The sequence below is a fragment of the Zootoca vivipara genome, chromosome 3 (assembly GCF_965207765.1).
Source record: "Zootoca vivipara chromosome 3, rZooViv2.hap1.1, whole genome shotgun sequence".
NCBI lineage: Eukaryota > Metazoa > Chordata > Lepidosauria > Squamata > Lacertidae > Zootoca > Zootoca vivipara.
In genome coordinates, this window is record NC_142586.1 from 67,084,407 (window position 1) to 67,106,637 (window position 22,231).

General features: G+C 39.2%; 1 protein-coding gene across 2 annotated transcripts; it reads right to left on the reverse strand.

Moving 5' to 3' along the window:
* Positions 1 to 627: 627 nt before the first annotated feature.
* WTAP (WT1 associated protein) lies at positions 628 to 18,852 on the reverse strand. Of its 2 annotated transcripts, none has more exons than XM_035108620.3 (8): positions 18,538 to 18,852; positions 14,191 to 14,228; positions 14,051 to 14,106; positions 13,413 to 13,471; positions 10,811 to 10,938; positions 8,928 to 9,106; positions 3,608 to 3,762; positions 628 to 1,818 (listed from the first exon to the last, which is right to left on the reverse strand). In XM_035108620.3, the coding sequence occupies exons 2-8, from the start codon at positions 14,218 to 14,220 to the stop codon at positions 1,232 to 1,234; spliced, it is 1,194 nt and encodes a 397-aa protein (XP_034964511.1). In that variant the 5' UTR covers positions 14,221 to 14,228; positions 18,538 to 18,852; the 3' UTR covers positions 628 to 1,231. The 2 variants fall into 2 exon arrangements, with proteins under 2 accessions (XP_034964511.1, XP_034964510.1); XM_035108619.3 differs by lacking the exon at positions 18,538 to 18,852 and adding an exon at positions 18,155 to 18,436.
* Positions 18,853 to 22,231: the final 3,379 nt, after the last annotated feature.

The window sequence follows — 22,231 nt, forward strand, 5'->3', positions numbered from 1 at the left end:
TTAAGTTAAATGCTTCTGCAACACACAAATCATGAACGAGGTCTGGAAAAGCCCTATGTACTGCAATTGTATGCCAATGTATGGAAGATTGCACTAGGGTTTCAGAGTTTTTCCTTTGGCACTGTGTCACACTGAAGCATAAAGGAGTTTGACATGTAGTTGTGAGGCACCTTGGAAACAAAATCCTACCTCTCCCAATCATTTTCACAAAGCATAGCAAAAATTGTACTATGACAGTGTTTGACATATCCATTCTAGTTAACTGCACTTAAAGAGGATGGTTGATGTTTAAACTAGCAATTCAGAAATCCAATTCTCCCACAGAAAATGTGTGCTTACCGGTAGATGTCCTATGGAGAATTTTCAGTCACTTCATTTAAGCACATTCCTGAGGCAACTATGTGTTTTGTCAATACTTCATGAGTTTTAGTGGCAAGAGCTGTACATCCACTGTGAGAAATGGGCCACATATTCTGATAAGAGCACCATAAGCTTAAATGACTGTCAAGTACATGCTTTTACCTATTACAATGAAGACTGCATATTACAATGAAGAGTTCTATATAAACTGAAGTAAAGAAAAGCCCAACAAGTCTGCACAAGACAAACACAGAAGGACTAACTAAATTACATTATTAAAAATCTTTATTTAGGTTTGGTCAGTACAGTTAAGATAATATTGGAGTCACAGAGCAATATGCATTAACAGGATACAACAGTTCTTAAACCGAGTAACTATGCACACAAAATTCTTAAACATTCGGTCACCTAAAGAGAACGCACAGATGCATGGTGGCAAAACTGGAACACAGACTACTACAGGACTCCTTCACCAAGTTCATTTTAGTTATAAAACTACTGTACTGGGCAAACTTGGCAGTCATTACCTCACAACTATTATGACAATTTGAGTGTTATAACAGTATGAGTAAAGAATGCCCTTACGCAGCACAAGTTCTAGATATACACAGATTTGTACAGACATCATTGTGTTATACCTGGAAATAAAATTCGTTTCAACTTCACATTAACTCAAAAATATCTTGAGCCTACACAAACATCCTTTTAGCAACATTCAATGTAATTGTTAAAATTTCAGAAGTGGCAGAGGTATCGAAGCAAAAAACCCACAAAGGCAGAATTGTGACATATATGCACTAATCTGAACAGTTCTGGACAGTTTCTTCTCCCAATTTAAACGACACTATATAAAAATGTTGCAGAAAAAAGGTTACAAAACTGAACCCTGTACATTGACATTTGAGTCCAAACCATTCTGAACATGACGAGACCCCGCAGTTCTGTTACCTTTCACACTGACTGTTTTCTCCTCTTGAGAATCGTGATTGGAGTCTGTGTCATTTGAATGGTGAGTTAGAGAATTCTCACTACCAGTGGGAGAGTCTACACTTTCGTACCCAGTACTGAGTTGATTTATATAGCTACCAGATCCTCTGCCAGTTCTATCTTCAGAGTGGTTGGAAAGCTTATTACCATTGCTTGGTGAGGGTGGAAAGTCATCCTCTGTTCCACTGCCCTCTCTATAAAAACCAGGCCCAGCTGTCCTCTGATGAGACGAGCTGCCATTGCTTGGTCCATTTGCCATACGACTGCAGTCTTTGCTCATGGCTTCTCCCTGGTCTGCAGTTTCTGAAGTTGGAGTCCGGCTGCTACCTGGGGCTGAGGTTTGTGACTGCTGCTGCTGCTGATACTGAACCAACTGCTGGCGAGTCTCCTTAAGTTGTTGCTGTAGGACTAGAATGGTACTCTGCATACCTTCTACTTCCTCATCAAGCTGGATGATGAAATCATTCAGTTCTACATGAAGAAAAACACATTTGGAGCATACACTTAAAATACACTTAAAATAGCTCATTTATGTATCCTAAAACTGTCACAAGTCACCTCAACTTAGTTAATAACATATTCATATGTTGATGGCTTTGTGTATATATTTTTCCTAATACATAGACAATACAGAGCTCCAAAAAAATAACTTCCACATCCCATGCTAGGACAGCACAACCCAATGGGTAGCACACACTCATGGGCATATACAAAGAAAAAGAACTAGAGAAAAATACAGAGCAGAAGACATTTCATAGAATGTTTGTTTTAATCTCAATCTGCCTAGCAAAATGATTATAAACGAAGCAGCAAGTTCCTGCTAATTCAAATGCATAGAATTTTGCACCAGGGCCCAAATGCATAATCTCCAAAGAAAAGATTCTCCAAGGAAAAAAAACTGTTACCACTATTGATTTGTTAAGATATCTGCAAAAGCTCCAAGGTTAAGGGATGCAGTCCCGACCTGCATGGTTAACATCTTCCTTATCACTTCTGGGCATTTTACCTTAAAATATTTACATAACCACATTTACACATATTAATTTGCATGATCTATGCCATCTTTGGAAGTGGGGAAAACTGGGGTTCCATGGCAAAGAATGTTGTTTTTGCACTAGTAATATATTTCTGTACCATGATCCCTCATAAAAACCTATGTAGCATATAATCACTAACTATACATTTAAAAACTTCAGTGTTCATACATATTTGGCAATATGAATCAATGAAATAGCAACATTCTCTTCAGAAGTTTGCAGTTCATCACCAGCCTGAATTATAATGAATGATACTAACATGTAGTACCAAGTATGCCAACACAGGCAAACATTAGCAATAACAACTTCATTCCACATACATACAATCAGTTGTTTTTTTAAGGCATTTTCTGCTATTAGAAAATTTCAATACCCAATCAAGGGCAATTTTATTTCTCTATTCCCTACAGTCCTACAATGCTTAGGTCACAAATAATGATAACTTGCCCCCAAAACAATATCCAATGAAGGGTTAAATCCATGTAATCCCTACAGCTACACAGTTTCCGCTAGAAGCAATACAAAGTGCTAGCATTATACCAAAGCACCCCCATGTCTCTAACTCAAGACATCTATCTACAACTGAAGGTAAAATTAATATCAATAAATGAGATACTGTTGTACTAATTTTAACTTTGTATGAACTTCTTCTGGAAGTGTGTTGTCAAATACACTAAAAAGTCAGAACTGAGCTAAAGCAAAATTTACAAAGCAAACTCCGTGATCCTGATAACTACTTTAGGTACCCATATGCCTGTCTGCCACCCAAAGGGGCTTGGGTTGCTTTACTATGAAAAGCAGACCACCACGTTTTATCACACAATGCTGTTGTACTTTCCTCAATTTCAAATTAGTTTTCTGCTATGTAGCAAAGAAGGCTTCTGTTTTAGAATAAAGTCCACAGAACCCTTGGAGGGCAAAGTATCAAACACACACATATGCAAGTAGTCACACATGACTATTTCCTAGTGGAATTCCTTCATATTCTAGTCAATTTGTTATTTCACATGTCACACTACATTTACCTTCATGAAAAACTAGCTTTGTGTTTAATTTTTTGTGCTTCCGTGGAATTTGATTAAATGAGCTTGAAATTATCCCTTTATTCATAATGTTTAAACATGCTCCACGGTGGAAACATAGTACCCACATCACAACATTAACTGGTGAAGCCTACAGATAAAAGGCATTTTTTCTATTTTCTTTATAAAAAAAACCCTTACCATCCTGACTGCTTTTAAGCTCCTCACTATATTTCTTCTGTAAAGCCAACTCTGCCTCAAGTTGTGCAATACGTCCTTGGGACAGCTGCCTTCCAAGCTCTTGATTCTCCTGGATAAGCATTCGACACTTCGCCATTAACTTTTTGCCTGTTTGGCTGTAAAGGAAAGAGCCATCTATCACAAAATGAAGACAATATTCTCTCATCTCCCTTTTTAAAAGTAGTTACTGAAGTGGTATTCCTGTATGTGTCACGCTACAGTATCTTACTGCCAGTTGTCATTGTACAAAGTCTCCCTATAGATACCAGAGGCTGATCCATCATCGTCTGCTGATCTTCAGGCCTGTTCCGAGAAACTGAAAGGCAAGTTCTACAGTTGAACATTTTAAATGATCAAATGACTTTTGCTGTTCTTATACTCCAACTACAGCATGAAGCAATTTTCAAAAGAAAATGAATTTAGTTGTGCCTCTAAGGAAGGGGAGGTGGGAGAAGGAAAGTAGTGTTGGACATAATGGGTTGCATCCAATTAAGTCTTAATCAGAGTAGACCCATTGAAATTAATGGGTTTAAGTTAATCATGGCCATTAATTTCAATGGGTCTACTTTGAGCAGGACTAGCACTGGCTAGAACCCAGTATAGTCAATGATCTGGCTTGCAAGCAATGAAAAATCTCATTTTGCCAATATACTGGAGGCTCTATTATGACTATATGCAAAATTGCATGACTCTAACATTATGTTGCATAATACTTTACAAAAGGCTTGTCATACCAAGAATGCAAATGAGCAGAAAAGAATCCAAAACCTTAGGAAAAAAACGACACAACTGCAGAGTACCAACCGGGGGGGGGGGCAGGGGGAAGTTTTATCCAGAATGTCATGCTAATCAATGGGACTTAATGATACCCAACCTTTCCCATTTAAATGGGCTTGGATCCAATCCAAAGGACTGAGATGTGATTCAGAAGGGGCTCATCAAGGAACTTATTTTTATACTCTATCAGTGTTTGGTGCTAGGTATGCTGCTCCTGTGCTGAGCAATGCATACCATTTCTGGTAAGTCATCATAGTGTGTAGGCTACTCTGCCAGAGCAGCACCATAGCCACAAGTCCACAGAGCTGTGGCCACTATGTGTAAGTGATTGCAGAAGTTTCTTGGCTTACTAATAAGCAGCACACTGTAGGATGTCTAGCAAAATAAGTTACAATATACTTTCCACAAACAGAAGCAGCTAGATCATGCCACTGTCTTATATATTTTAGCATTTAACTGATTAATGCTCATGATCTAATTTATAGAACTGTGATAGCTAGTTGCTTACTTTCTGTGTGAGTTCACACAAAAATGCACAGGTAATATGCTATATATACACTTTGGTTTACATGTCCAGGATTCTTGCAATCTTGTTTCAGTTCAGGAAAACCACTCAACATATACTGAAAGGCATTTCCATGTTTTGTCTAACTAAAACATGCAGCTCTATTTTACATGAAACACTGCAGTTTCAAACGTGATGTGATAGCATATAGCAAAAGGATACATTGCTCAGTGATATGAAGATGTTTTGCATGCAGAAGAGTTCCTTCTGATAGAAGGGCTGGGGAAAAACTTCTACCTGAGATATTAGAGGCCTTAGTAATGCAAGGAAGATTCCAACACTAACGGAAACAAATTCAGCTTCAAAATTTGTATGAAACAAAATATTGGGGGAAGGAGCTTAAAAATTGCAGTTAAGTTTCATGAGCAAGGTAAGCTATGAAAATGTGACATATGATGCAAGAACAATATTAGAACAAAATTTAGAACTTGACTGTATCTGCACAATTTATTATCCTTTGAAAATATGTTGTTCTCTATGTTCACTTACATTACCTATTTTTCTCTGGCTGGGACACACATTCTTGAAGCTTACCTATACTGTATGGATTTACTATAATCCCAGAAAGTTAACGTTAACATTTCATTAATATGTATTCCTTAATATGTATTCCTTGCAAATCCTGTGTGCATCTACCCAAAAACTGTAAGCAGATATGTACCTGTTTCACCACCCAATTCTCAGCTTTTTTGCCTGTTCATACTGCAATCGTGGCTAAATAAAAGTTCAATGTTTGCAAGTGTTCTCTGCTATAATTCAGAAGGCATAGAAGGGTACTTCACACAAGGCATTTTCCTACGTAAACCTATTCCACATAGGAAAACTGTACACCATAATGTGACATGTGAATGTGTTCTGAATACATGGAACCCACTGCTAATCATGCACGCTAAGTGTGCATGTGCTGAAATACTTATCAGTATGCATCACATGTTATGGCATATACCTATTTTTTCTACATGGAAACAATGATCAATACAGAAAACAATTTGCATGAAGTGACCCTTGGTTATCACACAATGCTGATGGCCAGGATCCAAAGAGCTGCTTTAAGTATACAAGAGGGGATTGAACATGTCCTGGTTTTTTAAAAAAAATTCTTTAAAATAAAAGCACTCATTATTCTGAAACTCTTCTCAGTTTCAAAATCATCCCTTGTAGCATATGAGGCTTTGGTTCAAGAAAAAATATCAAAACCCTCAGACTCTTTGAAGGATGGTTCTTTGGATCTTGGCCTGTGCCTTCCAGAATTTCAGCCATTTCAGAATATCCATGATGCATTCTTCATGTCCACCTCCAGCACAACATAATCTCTTTAAGAACCTACACAGGAATTTAAGTTGTTGCTTATGTTTTCATGTTTACCAAACTACTGTCACATATAAAAATCAAGAAACTATTTCTGTCAAAAAAAGATATTATAAATGGGTGAGAATGGCAACAATAGTAACAAGCTAACAGAATTTCAGGATGCTGCTGCAGTGAAAACTACTACCTATTTAACAAATTCAAATATTCTGATAAAGTTATAATTTTAAAGCATTATCCTGTTAATTAGCAAGCCTCAATGATGCCACCCCCATAATTAGCATCACTATTGGATACTATGTGTGGTATCTGTGACAGTTAAAATATAGCATTCAATTATTTTCCCTACTGTATCTGGAATCCTATGAACAAGGACAATGCAATACAGTACTTAAAACACTGTTGAAACAGTCAGCTCTTGAGCACAGATTTGCAAAGACAATGATCCACAAAAATGATGTGCAGATACAAGAACTGTTCCTTTGACCCTTCAGAACCACATTTATATGTAGAAGAGTGAACTAGTACTTTCAAGTATCAAGTCAAAAAGAAATTTTGGCAAAACATGTAGAAGACAAATGATGAAAATATTTCTTGAAAGGGATAAATTAAGATCCCACCCCTTAGACCTTTAAAAGGTGTAGCAAAGTCAATTGTAAGGCATATCAAATAAAACTTAAATATTTAAAGGGATGTGATTTCACAGTAAGTGGAAATACGTATATATCAAAGACCTGTTCAAGTCTAAGATACTCATTTTTCTAAAAATCATGCAAAAATTAGTTTTTCCAGATGTCTATTTGAACTGAAAACGAAGTAAGTTCATACTTGAGAACCCAAAAACATTTGGAGTCACCATACTCTATCCAAACACGAATTGATTAAACTGAAGTTCACAAATATTCCGTATGACATCCCACAATTAAAACATACCTATGAGAAATGATTTTTGATTATACATTTAACAAGTTTTACAAAGTCAGTTGCAACATATTAAGACAGTTTTTGCTCTTTTCTCTGTTGGTCTTACCTCTGTTTCGATGCTAGACCTTTAAAAGATTTTCCATAACACCACCACAAGATGTTTGAAAGATGCAATTTGTTTTTGCTTCAAGGTTTTCTTTCGATGTAGACTCAATAATAGACAAAGGTTCATATACTACCACATTTTATATGCTGCAATAATTATCTAAAGCAGAGCTAAAAAGTACTTCATGGAAGTATCTTTTATTTACCTCAACCAATACTGCATTGGGAATGCTGGAAGTGGAACATTAAAATATTTGTTCTTATATTTTACCTACTATGAAACAGTCCTTAAGTTTTTTCCTCCGTTATTATATATTGACTATTATGGTTCAATTATATTCAGCAGTCTTTCCACTGTGACTTCAAGAATGCACACTAAACTGTCCCAGACTCCCATTCCTGGAAATCACTTGGGACATGTATCAACTCTTCTGAACTGATGCCAACCAGTGGGGTGCATGCAATTTTCTTCAACACCATCTCTCTTCCAGAGAACAGGACAAAATCAAGTAGCAGCCTGTTCTACATTTTTATATACTACATGAAAGCTTCCCATACAGTAGTACGAACAGCAGTGTCCCCTGAACTATGCAGTACAACTATTTCAAGGCACATTTTATAGAAGGCTGCAGTACAAAAACTAGGTATACAGTGGAATGCAAAATGCCCCAAACAAACTCTGAAAGTTACTACTACTGCAGCACCTTGTATAGCCTGCACAGTGTCTCAGGATAAAAATTATGAATGGCACTTCTGCATAGATAAGGGCAGTAAAAGAATCACAACTAGTTTGGGGTTAGATATACTAGTTGAGATCCAGGACGTACACAACTGCTTCAACAAGGTTAGGAAGATGTAATTAAATTGCAACTATACGTACAGTACTAGATTTAGGAGTTCACATATTGCCAGCCATCCACAGAACAATTTGTTATTCAAAGCCACGGAAAGGTTCACTGAAGTCCTATGGAACCCAGATACTGGGGGAAATCAACACTGACTGTGTGCATGTTCTCACAGCTATTCAAAGCCGATTACCAAATGTGATTTAAACAAAATTCACCTCATTGAGTTTTGACCCAGCAGTTCAGTGAACAAGGAGGAAGTCCACAGTCTTATTGGCAAAACTGACTTAATCAGTCTCTAAGTCACTAGGTTTAGGGTTAAGAGCGAAGCATATTCCATTTTTATGTTTTACTTGAATTTGACATGATCAATTCATGATTTAAAATCTCTAGGTTCTCCTCCAAACTGTCTGTAGACATAGTGTGCCACAGACTTTAGACTTCTGCTTCTCCCTCTATTTTCTTCAAACAGAACCACTTCGCAAATGTCTACATGTTCTAGAAAGGGCACTTTTTCTGAGGTGGCCACTTCTTCAGAATAGTCCGACGCTGTCAGGCCTCTGAAGCAAAGGGGGGGGAAAGCTGAAACACAAGGTTCATCTGGTAAGTTTTACATTAAGCATTACAAGCTGGACAGTATAAGAATGTGGCTTTTGGCTCAAAACGTCTGAGTCTTGGTGTGGAAACGAGTACGTGGTTGTCCCACCAAAGCATTCTCTGTCAGGGAAGTCTTGACTGGGGAGTATGTTTTGTTTACCTATCAGGTGTAAATTTCCAGGCACTCAGTTCATTTTGGGCTTGTTCCAGTTTGTCTTTTGTCTGTTCCAGTTCAGCTTTCATTTTTAGGAAAAACAAGTTGATGGCTGGGTCCACCATTGTTGATCTCAGTTGAGCAACACTTGGCTGCTGGACTTGCTTGAGGTACTGGATCTGAGTCTGCATAAAAGGGGGGGAAATGATTACGTTGGCATTTATAAGCTTTCATGAGCCAACTTAACCCATTTAAGTCTGATACCCCCATACAATCTTTAAGGATCTCATAATTTAACATTTTCTTGAATACAACTGAACACCAAAATTAAAAGGAATGCACGGAATTTGAATGCTTAGAATGGGTCCAAAGAACAGGGCAATTTTGTGTTTGTTCCACCAGCATACTGGGTACCTACGATTTTTTTTATCATCACTGTATCAACCTCCTGGAACTTCTCCCAAAATTTAACCCATAGCACCTTCAGATCATCCACCGCAATCAAGCAGCGTACAAATTTTATAAAATAAATGAATCTACATATCCCTTTTATTTGTAATTTTACACTTTAAGCTCCTCAAAAGTCAGAGCTATAAGTTGTTCTCAACTCAATTTTAAGTTGTACTAGTAGTAACTAGTAGGCTTACATCAAGTTCTCTTTAATGTTGGCAGTAGTTGCATGCACTTCTGTAAAAAGACAGGTAACTTCAAAGAGACATCCGAATGCCCAATAAATATGTGGCTTTAATACTTTTATTAAAACCATTTTTTTACCTATCTTAGAGGAAATATGAACTTGCAGGACAGATCCCCTCAAAATTCATTGTTATTTAAATGAATACTACATTAGAGAGATTTCCACTTAACACATTTTCTTCTGCCAATATTTATTACTCAATGAACACTGGTACTGCGATATCAGTTGGGAAGTTCTAAATCAGAATAACTTTTGTCTTCTTCTAGAATCCCCATCCCAAGGTGCTTTGAAGGAACTACATCAGTGCTAACCACATAGCTTGGCAAAAAGTATGAAATACAGCTTGCAGAAAAGGTAGCCAAAGCAACTGCTAGCCAATCTCGGATCTGAAAATATTTCTGCAGTAAACTGCACAAAAAGTAATGAACATAAATGTATCAACTCCCAAGCTTTGGACTGATTAGTCTGAGATTCTGCAGCATAAATAGGCATACAGTATAACTAGAAATACCTCCCTAACCACAGTGATACTTCCCTAAGCCAACCAATATCCCAGTCTTGTCTGCCAGTACCATTCACAAACTGGGAAGTCAAGCTCTTCTTCTACATTTACAGTATACAGACACCTAAATGATCTATTAAGTGAATTAAATAAAACTACAAATGACTTGAAGGAAGTCATTCACAAGGAAAAGTGCTGATGTTCTTCTTTTTGTAGATACAGAAGACAATAGTGAATACTGGGCCTGCTTCCTGAAATATCTTTGGGACTCCTTTTGAAAGTAGAGAGGACATATACAAATCAGAACAGCTGGGTCATCTTCTCCATACACCATCACAATCTGGCTACACAGAAGTTGTTTCAGCTACCTATGCATCACAGTAGAATTAAATGTGCACAGCATTTTATTGTTGTTATTTTAAAAGTAGCTATGTTTTGCTTAGGTCTGCTACTGATCTAGGGTAGTTCTCAGTCACTTAAAAAGATGAAGGCATCATGCTTCATTAAAGTTTTCATTCTGCCAGGAATGTGGCCTTTTGACCAAAAAGACTCTGAAAAAAACACTCATGCAACAGGATAGTTGAAGCAAACACCACAGGATGTTAATAGTATTCCACATACAGGATGCTAAGCTAAAAATAAATCAACAAAGACACCTTCATCTGCAACAAGTTGAAAAGCTTCACTTACAGTACACTCTTGCATCTCTTGTTCCTTAGTTGCCAGCCGCATCACTAGGATATTTTCTCTTCGAGCAGATTCTTGCTGTTGCTGCTTCAGCTTTTCTTCTGACTCTCTCAATCCAGTTACATCATTAGCTATTGTTAAATGGCAAAGCAAACAGCAAAGTTTTAGTGGGAGACTATAAAGACCTTAAACCAAATTTTTGTCTAAGCAAAACAACTTGACCATCAAATTTGTTAGTTGAATCGACTAAACCCACATACAAGAATTTAACGGGGAAAGGAATAGCTCCTCTACAGCAAGCAAAGCTGCACAAACATAGCAAAGATCAATTAGGAGATTCCTACCCTTTTTCTACCTTCCTTTTTCCTGTCAGCTGTCAACAACAGGTAGGACCAGTAGTCTATAATAAGGGAACTCCCCCTCCCTCTCCTCTTCCCCCCCACTCCCTCCTCAAATTTGCTTCTGAGGGCTGCTGGAACCCCCAGAACAGATTTAAGGGGTGTATGAGGAGAGAAAAGGGAGGGTAAGTTCCAAAGCACAGCCAGAAGTCCCTTCACTAATGGAACTACTTCACGGGATGCCTCGTTTCATTTCTATTTCTAGGGACTACTCATGAGAAGCAAGCTTTTTTTTAGGAGCCCAAGTTAGCCTACTCCTACAACAAAATATTGTGCCATCTTAAAAAACAACACACACACACACAGTGGCAAAAGCTTTTGTAGAGTTAAATTCATGAGACATCCACATAGCATGTTTTAACTATTAACCAAGGATATTAAGTTCATAGAAGATTACATAACCTCCATAACAACTAGAAAGCTGAAAAGCAGTTGCCATGTTTAAAGGACTTAGAGGCACTTAAAGGGGATTAGACCATTACTGTGATTGCAGTGCCCCACAAACAAAATTCATGCTGTGCATCTATTAACATCTACAGATGACAGAGACAGCACATTGAGGGTAACACAAGTATAGTCTGATATTTAGCTTTGTCCTAAAACTGATAAAAACTTTCTGCTGCCAGTACAAACACACCAATAATAACGGCTTGCAGTGTTTCCCAAGACCCCAATTGGGAGAAAAGAACTGAACTTTTCTACAAACTGCATTTTGTTTGAGTTCAGTCAACAGGTTCATGTTAATTAAACTCATACCTGAGAAAGCGCTCTCTTGGGTATGTTTAGAAAAAAGCTTGCTTGTCACTCTAGAGGTATCGCATGGTTACCTGTACAACTATCCTTTGGTGCCTAATTGTTGTTCCCAGTATTAATCCCAAGGTGGACATGTAAAGGCAAGCTTCTCTTTCCAGAGGGACAATTTTGAGATTCAAATAGCTTAAAATAACCTGAACTCAAATCCCAAGGATACAGAGGAGTTCAACAACACTTACTTTAATACCACTTTACACTGATGTTTTCTGACTGAATGGGTTCATGTTAACAAATCAAACAAATCTGATTGCAAAATAAATATTAAAAAACCCTCTTAAGTAATTTTATCTATATCTGTATAATGGGCTTAAGCAGACAGAGAAACTGTGGCTCTCCAAGATTTTGTTGGACCCCAGTTCTCCTCAGCCTCAGGCAGTAGGACCAACAACCCTATGATGGGAAGCATACAAGCATATCTGGAGTGCCACAGGTTCCCCATACCTGACTTTACAGCAAGAACCCATTGTATTGGCTTAATGAATCCCACAAATGAAGATGCTTATACACAGGATAACATGATACACTTTATCAAAATAATATTCATTCTATAGTAATGTTTTTCAAGAACAGCATACCCCAACCTAGTGCCCTCCATGTATTTTAAACTACTCCACCACAACCAGCAGTCAATAACCAGGAATGATAGCAGTTGTAGCCAAAAATATATGGACAGCACCAGCTGGGGAAGGCTGGTCTAAAACCATAGTTACTGCAGTTAACCAAACTACTGCAGAAATAAGTGCTAGCTTAACGAAGATACCCAATGGGAAACCCAACACCAGTCCAACTCATACCGGTAGATCTGCTTAATTCGTTTAGCTTTAGGAGAGGCACTTCTAACACACCAAACAACTTCTGAAGAGACCACGAAAAACCTTTAACATTAATTTGAGCCAGCCACTTTCTGACCTTCTCCTATGGGTTACCTGGAATACTTTTGTACAAAAGGAATGGCAGGATAGAAGGATAGATTAGGAAGCTTACACCAGCTGCTGCCAGTTATGTGTATATTTTATTTACATCTGGGTTTTGTTTCTTTGTTTGTTTGTTTTAACATAAACCATGTTTAAGCTTAGTAAACACTGTATACCAATGACTTAAAATATGGCCTATGACACACCAATTTGAACAATGTACTGTACATCAGATATAGGTTATTTAAACCTGAGTGACTGAACTGGTAATGCCATTAATATGTCTGAACTCTAAGTAGATAAATAAATGTGAACCTTTGAAGGGAACAACAGTTCTAAATGGTTTGTGGATCAGCCTGACCAAGCTTACTTAAAGGACTGTTCAGATACTTTTTCTGAGCTGTACAGAAAACCCAACTGCTGCCTTTTAAGACAACTCTTTTATTATCACTTCTATTTTGCAATTGAGTTTCCACTTACAGTTAAGGTCTGTATATTTGCCCTCCAGAGCTTGCACATATGCTTCATACTGCTTCCACCTAATGAGGAAGGAAAATTATTTTTGAATCTTAAATGATTAAATTATGGCATGCTGCATCAAAGTGGGAGTACAGACAAGATCACACTTAAAACACACAATAGGGTATTCATTAAATATCTTAAGTTCTTTCCAACTAAACACAATGAGTTATAGACAATCTCACATCTAACACCACCCTAAGCACCTTTCCATCCTTCATTTCTGTAGTTTTAAAACAAGTTTCTAGTCTTATATACGAAAGACATGAAGAGTTTATTCCTATTACAAACCCAAAAATGCCAAGGTGCAGACTCTTGTTCATACTCTTACATTCTTTCCTCTGGAATTCTCTATACACCGTCTGAAAGTATATTTTTCCTTTTTGCATTCTAAGTGCAGAATTTCCAACTACTTGCCTTTGGATAAACAATGTACTTTTTCTCCACAGTCAGTAGGAAAAGGTTTAGTGTTAACCTTTCTACCTCATTAAACTTAAAATTGCTTTTTAGTTCCCTGTTACCATGAAGATGGAAGTTATTCAAAATGAAACAGTTAAGAGATGCATGATTTTTAAGTAGAAGGTAGCCTATCACTTTACCTTAAGATCAACTCCTCTCTAGGTAGAACCTTGAAGTCTGTATCACTGAGGCGAACCTACAGAACAAAAATAATCAAGTTCAACTATTTCCTCATGTGATATTGAAAAATAAATACAAATGCTACAGCTTTCAAGCTTACCTTCTTCGGAAGTGGTTCTTCATTAGTCATTGTGAATTCTGCAGAAGAGAAACAAACATTATCATTATTTGGTCCTCTTACTACCATAGCCAGCATTTTTATGACACCTGAAAATAATGGTGCACTCCAACTGAAGTGAGTCCACTGAACTTATGTACTTTCCAGAATTACGAAGAATTGGGCTCTAGACTACCCCTGGGCAGACCACTACCCAAGAGATTCTCCCACTGGAGGAGGTGGGGAGCCAACTTCTCCAATCCCTCCTGAAAACCTGGGTCAGAGGGTCCTCCAGAACACCTTGGGAGATGGTGATGGCAGCTACAGGAATCCCTCTGCCGAAACTGTCTCCTCCTATTTTTTTCCAGCAAGAGCCTCTGCTGGATCTTAGGTTTTTTCTGTCCATGAAAGCAAAAATATGGATCCAACCTACTGTGTGTCGAGTGTAACTATAGCTAGCAGAAAGTTCATTTCACAGTACAGAAAGGATTTACATGCAAGTTACTGGTTTTAACATTTTTACAGCAGTACTAGGTATCTGCTTATACGTATCTGCTGCAAAGTCTGAGAAAATGATCTGAATTAAATCCTACTGAAATACATGACTTTTTAATTTTTTTAAATGTGTACTCTACCTTATGACCCTGATGGGTTTATGAGTTTTGTCCAATTAACAAAACTATTATTTTGTATTCAAATACTTTTTCTGACATTTAAAAGCTTTCCATATCTAATGCATGTTATTATGTCTTTGCAAATAATATTGATACCAATTATCTAGTCATTAGTTATTGTCTCATATCTTCACTGACACCCTGTTTCCAGCTATATCGTGTCCTTGTTCCAAAGTTTTTCTGGCAAGACCTTTCCAGGAAAAGGCATGCAAAGGTTTGGGAATTCAGATATATGTAGGTACAAAAGCTTTATCTAAATATTGGTTCATCACTTTTGAATTTATTCCTGCAATTAACTGGCACTACCCCTACCTCGGGGACAGTCAGGGAGCCACTATGTTGTGCTGAATTTAAAGTCTGAACTTATCTTAATTGATGTTTAGCTTATTTTTTTAGTTGTTTTGTTAATAGTGTTTCATAGATGGTCCAGTAATTGTTTTATTGATGATTTGTAACTGTTTTATTGATTTGTTAAGTACTGTATTCTATAATATTTATTCTGTATTTGTAATGTTCTATTATGTTATTTTTATGTATTGTTTGTAAGCTGCTTTGGGATTCATTTGAAAGAAAGCAGCATAGAACTATAAATCAATCAATATTTTGCAACTTTATTTGGAAATTATTCAATCATGAATGAGTCTTGCAACAACCAGATTAAAATGTTGATAATCCATATAGGATAAAATATTTTCCTTAAATCGTTAGCAAAGAGCAGGTACTTCTAAAAGCAATCAGTATGTTTTAAACTAGACTCATCGCACTATTTATTTTAAAGTCTTAAGGGGCCACATCTCTGGGCAATCTTCTGAGGGCTACATGCCAGTGGTGGTCAGGGCCTGAAGCAAAAGTGAGGAGGAATAAATGTACATTTTGCCTTTGAACAGTGGGCTAGCATCTGCACACTCTCGCATACTTCCTCTGTTCTTTATTCAGGTAAGCCACAGGCATTATGAGACTTCAAGAATACATTCATGACAGGCAAAAACACTTGAGGAGAGTGCAAAGCAGAATGTGGCCTAGGGCGAGCTCTGATGACCAAATAGAGGCCTAGAGAGCCACATTCATCTCTACACAGCCACACCCAATGTTCTCTATCCCTTCTATATAGGTAACTCACAAAACCAGTCTTTATTCATGGCTTCTTATCATTGTGTAAAACTGATCAATTTAAGAACAAATTGTTCTTTCAGGATTTGTGAACTCAGACTTTGTATTATCACATCTGTGTTCAAGATGGCTATAGAAAGAAGTCATACCTATAATTCATATTAGCCAATGGCTTTAGTGAAGTTGTACACCACCCTGTGATCCTCCATTGCAAGTAAGCATCAATCACTCTTAAGTCATTGTAGATGCAGTGTTCAGTGCACATACTCCACCTTTGGAACATGATCAGATACATACTAGATACCCTTCCAAAAGTAACAAACCCCAAATTCATACCCAAACAACCTTATGAATGCAAGGACATGTGAGTATTATTATTTCTGCTGCTTTGCATACATTTTATTAACTGTATTTGGTTAAATAACCAAATTAAACTGTTTCAACATCAAAATGTAAATATAAAGGTATTTAATTGAAACACTTAAGTATTTCACCTTAACTTTTATGATTCTGTCAAGCCACACATGTAAAATCTTGTCAGTTTTCATAGTATTTAAGAAAATAGAAACTCTCTCATCCCTGACCCACTTCTGATCTAAGCTAAGCACCCATCTCCAAGCAACAGAGCAATCCAAGCTGAAACAAATATGGTGGCAGTTATGAGGAAAGTGCCCATCCTATTATGTATAAATGAATGCATTTACTTCCAGAGTCAACTCATTCACATACCAGTGAACTGTACCTGAGCAACTATAGCCTGTCATTAGTATGGTGCCTCTAAATGTGAATAGATCACTTTGCATGGTGGTTTTTACATGAGTGAACATCAAATACCGTAACACTTGCATAAGGAAACTGTTTACCTATGGGCAACACATATTTATTGGCCTTCAGATTAAAACCTCACTCTTGGCGAGTTGTGACAGGTAACAAATTTTTGGTTATGACAATCAATCCAGACATTGCAAGGTGCACCTGAAAATTACCTTGTGACAGGGGCACCCAGTAGACTCCTTAGAATCTGACACATTGCGTAAAAGTTTCTTGTTCTCAAAGGATATAAATTGGCTTGAACAGAAATATTTCCAGTAGTGAGTCTACAAATTCTACGTTGGAAATGCATCTGTAACATTTGAGAAGTTATAGCATATACTGTACTTGTTTTTTCCCCAAAGAGCAACCTAACTCTCAATAAATTGATACCACTGAGCAAGTTTGCACCTTAGCCTTACAATTTGGCAAGGTATATTGCCAAACCCATATTTTCAAAGAGACTTTTGAATAGAAAGCAAGTGTAACCTACATTTGGTTGGAAAAGTTAACAGGTTTTTTTTAAAAAAAATCAAATTATTGACTTTAAATTATTTATAAAATCGCTGTTTTAAGCAGTGGCAGTTCAAACCTGCTTTCTCTCTTGCACCAGTACGTAGTGATGCCTGCAATCTGAAGAGCCCATTACTTTCTAGCGAGCCAAATCGAGCCTAAATAACCCATCCATGTGACGTGCAATCCAATCCCATCCTTTTATTTACTTCGAAGTCCCATTTATTACAGTGGCGCGGTCTCCAATGGACCTTTCATATTCTGCGTGGGGAATGTCTCTCTGTGTGCATCTACCTGTCTATCTACATCTACGGCTGGCTTCCAATCCCCCCTCTATCCAAGTGGCGTAGAAATAATACGTGTCGCCAAGTCCTTTCAGGTCTTACGGATAAAAGGCCTACTCGTAATTAAGAAATCATCTAACGAGTATTTTTGAATCCCAGGGTATCCACGCTCCTGTCTACGAAGGACGATGCCTTTAGTAAGGCCAGTCCATAGTAAACAAGACAGGCGAGCAAAGGATGCCCGTCGCAAACAAGCTATCTGAAAAACGCGCGCGCGGGGGGGGGGGGGGAATGCGTGGAGTTTTTTTGATGGGGGTGACGACAGCCATGAGGAAATACCCGTAACGCAGGATAAGGCGCCGACAACGCAGGATAAGGCGCCGACTCTGACCCGCCGCCCCCCCCGCTTCGAGTTACGTTAGTCCGGGAAGCCGCTCCCCGCCCCGCCCGTAGGATGGAGGCCCCTTCCCGCTCAGGGCCGGCGAGCCTCGGGTCTCTCCAAGAGCCGTAGTAGCGGGGACTGCGGCGGGCGGATGCGGCCCGCGCGCGAGGAAGCGGACAGAGGCCGCCACTCACCTCCCGCCCGTGGCGGCCCCGAGGCGTCGTCGTAGTCTCCCGGTTGCAGCGGATGCCTCCACGCCGAGGCTCGCGTCGCATTAATCAAGCGGGCCCAGTACCACCCCTGCTTGGAGAAGGCCGCCGCCAACACCGCCGCCGCCGCACCAGCACCACCACGTTCGCTTCCCGCCCCGCTCTTTATTTGCTGCTTCGCTGCGCTACAAAATGGCGCCGGACAGGGAAATGAGAGGAGCCGCCGCCTCGCCCCTTCCTTGCCTCCCGCCTCGTCCTAGCGAGAAGGCAGAGCCGCCCGCAGCGCGGAGCCAACCGCTGCCACTCACCCACGGCTCCTCCCCCTCCCTCGGCCGCGCGCTCCCTCGCGCCGCCTTATTCACACTTACCGGCCCAGCGAGAGAGAGAGAGAGAGAGAGAGCGAGCAAGCAACTGCCCCTGCAGCAGGAGCGCTTTGCCTGGCGCCGGGACTACTTCCCTCGCACGGCACTACTGTCTCCCCCCCCCCTCCTTGCTTGGTTCGGTCTGCTTTTCTGTTCTCTCTGCGGAAAAAAGACGCTGTTTGTGCGGAGAAGGGGGGCGGGTGAGACGTAAGTATTCGGCCAAAGTTAGCGGGGGACGACGACTGAATGCCCCGCTCCAGTCCCGCGTCTCTACGCAGTTGCAAAGCATGATGGGAAGAAGCAGGGTGGTAGTCGCGTCGGCGGAAGGATTCGGAATCGCACTGTCTAACCACCTGCAGGAGTGAGGCCGAGTGAGGCGGAAGGAGACTTGATGTTGCTGAAGAAAGATAGTTGCGGCGGAGGCGGTGAAATTCCTACGCAGGAATTTATTTTGAGTCCACAGGCTTATTTTCCGATGGACTGAAAATGGAACAGTCGAGTCCGTTCCTATGCAGAATTTGGAAATCGGTGGCGTTGAAGGGTCGCTTAACCGTGCACGCGATCGGGCTGTAATATTGGGTTAGAGAGAGTTACGAGGTGCGCGCAACTCCCACTGAAATCAGTGGAATTACAGAATTATGTTTGCATCCAGGAGCTTGACAAGTTGTATCTTTTTAACTGTTGGGTACAGCACTCGCAACTGTGAAACTTTCTGTACCCATGAGATTAACTGGAAGGGAACCAGTAAAGTTGATTGGCATTAATTTTAAGACTGACAGGGGATTTGCGATTATGTGCCTTAATTTATGGAATTCAGGCCACATGATGTAGAATATCTTTTAAAGAGATTCTTCTCAAGTTAGCCACCATAGCTAAACAGTCTTTGTGGTCAGAGGCAAAACTGAACCTGTTGGAACAGGTGAAAGTTCTCACTTTTTCTCTCTTTTAAAAAAACAACAACAACATTTTAAACAAAGATAAACCAACTGCATACAGTCAGAGAATCATCTATTAATACCCTACAGCACTTTGTCAAAGTGCATAACAAACACAAATTAATACATATTAACCACCATCACTTGAATGGTTGTCCATAGCTAAAAAGTTATTGTATCAGCATCGGTGGTCTGCAGGGTTTATACAAAAGCAGGAGGGGAGAAGAAATAATAATAATTAAAATATGTGCTTCTTGCAAGCCAAACTGCTGTAGGCCATAGGCATCATTCTGCTATATGCCTTATTCTTTGTATAATCTATAAAGTCACCCCAGACTGCTTAAAAATTATTATATTTCCCCCAGCCTCTTGCTATCTTCAATTTCCATGTCAATTTTCCCAATAATGCTACCTGCCAGATTACCCTATTCCACTGGTCCTGGCAATGGGCATCCTTGCTGCGGTTAACAAATTGGTTCCAAGTTCTTTGTTTCTAATTCATGGTGTGTCCTGTACAGGTTAAGCAGAGCCAGTCCTGGGGTCATGGGTATTGTCTGCCTTGTGATCAGGGATATCTCTGTAAAAACATTTGGTCGGAATCAAATTGGGATTTAGAAATTGAAGAAGAGGCATAATGCCAAGATTGCAGGTTTGATCCCCATAAGGGACAGCTGCATATTCTTACATTGCAGGGGGTTAGACTAGATAATCCTGATTCTATGTCTTGGTCTAGCCCTGAGTTAGGGTTGGAAGGAAAAGTAAGTATAGTATTGCATATAATTCAGTTCCCTCCCAACTTTTCAGTTCTCTCTATCTATCTCTCTCTTTTTTAAAGAACCTTACTCAGCCTCAAAATTTTGAGAAATACATTGTATTATTCTGGTGACATTTAAAGTGGGGCAAATGTAACTTGTGAACAATGGCAATGGGCATTAAAAAATAATTGTGAGAAGGAATTTATTAAAGGAATTGTAGTTTCAACCCTTGTAAAACAACAACAACCCTTTCCGTGTTTTCTTAGCAGTGTTGGCTCCAGCATGTTGGCAGGAGTAAAGTAAATAAATAAATAAAGTGCAATCATCACTAGAGGGCAGATCTGCTGCTACAGGATGAACAGAAAAAGAACTCTGGAATTAACTAACTCCACAAACACATTTTTAAAGGGGAAAAGTGTGCCTGTTCCCCATAGGGCTGGTAGAATTACCAGGGTTCACTTAACAGTAGCAATCCATGTTGTAATTTTTGGAAATGTCTTGTTTTCCATGTGTAAATATTAGTACATTGACATGGAAGCCCCCATGTAACACTAATAGTATTTAAAAGGATCTGGAATACACCTTTGCATCATTCCTACAGTTTTTTTTTAAATTCATCATGGGGTTTCCGTACTTGTCTCTAAGGATGGAAGAGCATCTTCACGTGTGCCTGTGGTGCTATTATTTAGTTAAACGACAAAGTGTAAACATATCCTTATTTGCTCAGAAGTGACCCTAGATCAATACGCTCAATGAGATTTACTCCCAGGTAAGGTACCTAGTGAGAGCTGCACCATAAAGAAGGCTGATCGCCGAAGAATTGATGCTCTTGAATTATGGTGCTGGAGGAGACTCTTGAGAGTCCCATGGACTGCAAGAAGATCAAACCTATCCATTCTTAAGGAAATCAGCCCTGAGTGCTCCCTGGAAGGACAGATCGTGAAGCTGAGGCTCCAATACTTTGGCCACCTCATGAGAAGAGAAGACTCCCTGGAAAAAAAACCTGATGCTGGGAAAGATGGAGGGCACAAGGAGAAGGGGACGACAGAGGACGTGATGGCTGGACAGTGTTTTTGAAGCTACAAACATGAGTTTGACCAAACTGCAGGAGGCAGTGCAAGACAGGAGTGCCTGGCGTGCTATGGTCCATGGGGTCACGAAGAGTCGGACACGACTAAACGACTAAACAACAACAACAACAAGGTACCTAGCATTGCCACCTTAAACTGTTATGGATGATGCTAAGGTCCTCTGGAGATTCTAGCTCTACAAAAATATGAGGGAATTGTGTCTCTAAGGTCCTGGCACTATCCTGGCATTACTACTCCCAGGTTTTATTACAGGGATGAAGGAGGAGAATAGTTAAATTTACACTTTAAGCTGTAGGCATACTCACAGAAACTATTTCTTCGCTATTCTCAAAAAAGAAAAAGGGAAGGCTGTATGTGGCAGCTGAAGAAAAGTGAAGACTGAAAACAGTATCAAGGTGGGTCATGGTATGAACAACCCTTGACAGAACCAGGGTCAATTAGATGAGCTTTTTTAGAATTTTACTGACAAGCAGAGTTGCCTAAAGAGGTCAAAAGTGTTCAACAATTGCCAAGGGGGAGACTCATAGGAGGTCCAGAGTCCAGACAGTGGGCGACTATTCATGAAGGCAGCTTCAAAACAAGGAATATTAATTCTGGAGGATATGTATCAAATAATATTAGATAACGTGGTCATAAGCAGATGCCACAGCTGGAATTCATAGTTGTTAAAGGGCCATTCCATTGTCACGGGTGGGACACTTGGACCATGTTTTTTGGTATTCACACATGTGTAAGAATGTAAATATACATAAAAATTAACAACCAAAATTTGAACTATGTTCTTAATAAGATACTGAACATTTTACTAATTTTTTATTATTTTTATGGATATTTTTGACAATTTTATTAAATGTTAAAGTATTGTCACGGGTGGGACAAAAAAAGGACATGGGGCTTGAGATAAGTTTGATTTATGGAA

Coding starts and splice junctions, on each gene's coding strand:
- WTAP (XM_035108620.3), bottom strand. CDS start 14,220: ATGACTAATGAAGAACCACTTCCGAAGAAG. Junction 14,107..14,190: donor AAGAACCACTTCCGAAGAAG/GTAAGCTTGAAA, acceptor TTTGTTCTGTAG/GTTCGCCTCAGTGATACAGA. Junction 3,763..8,927: donor TGGAAATTTACACCTGATAG/GTAAACAAAACA, acceptor TTTCCTTTACAG/CCAAACAGGCAAAAAGTTAA.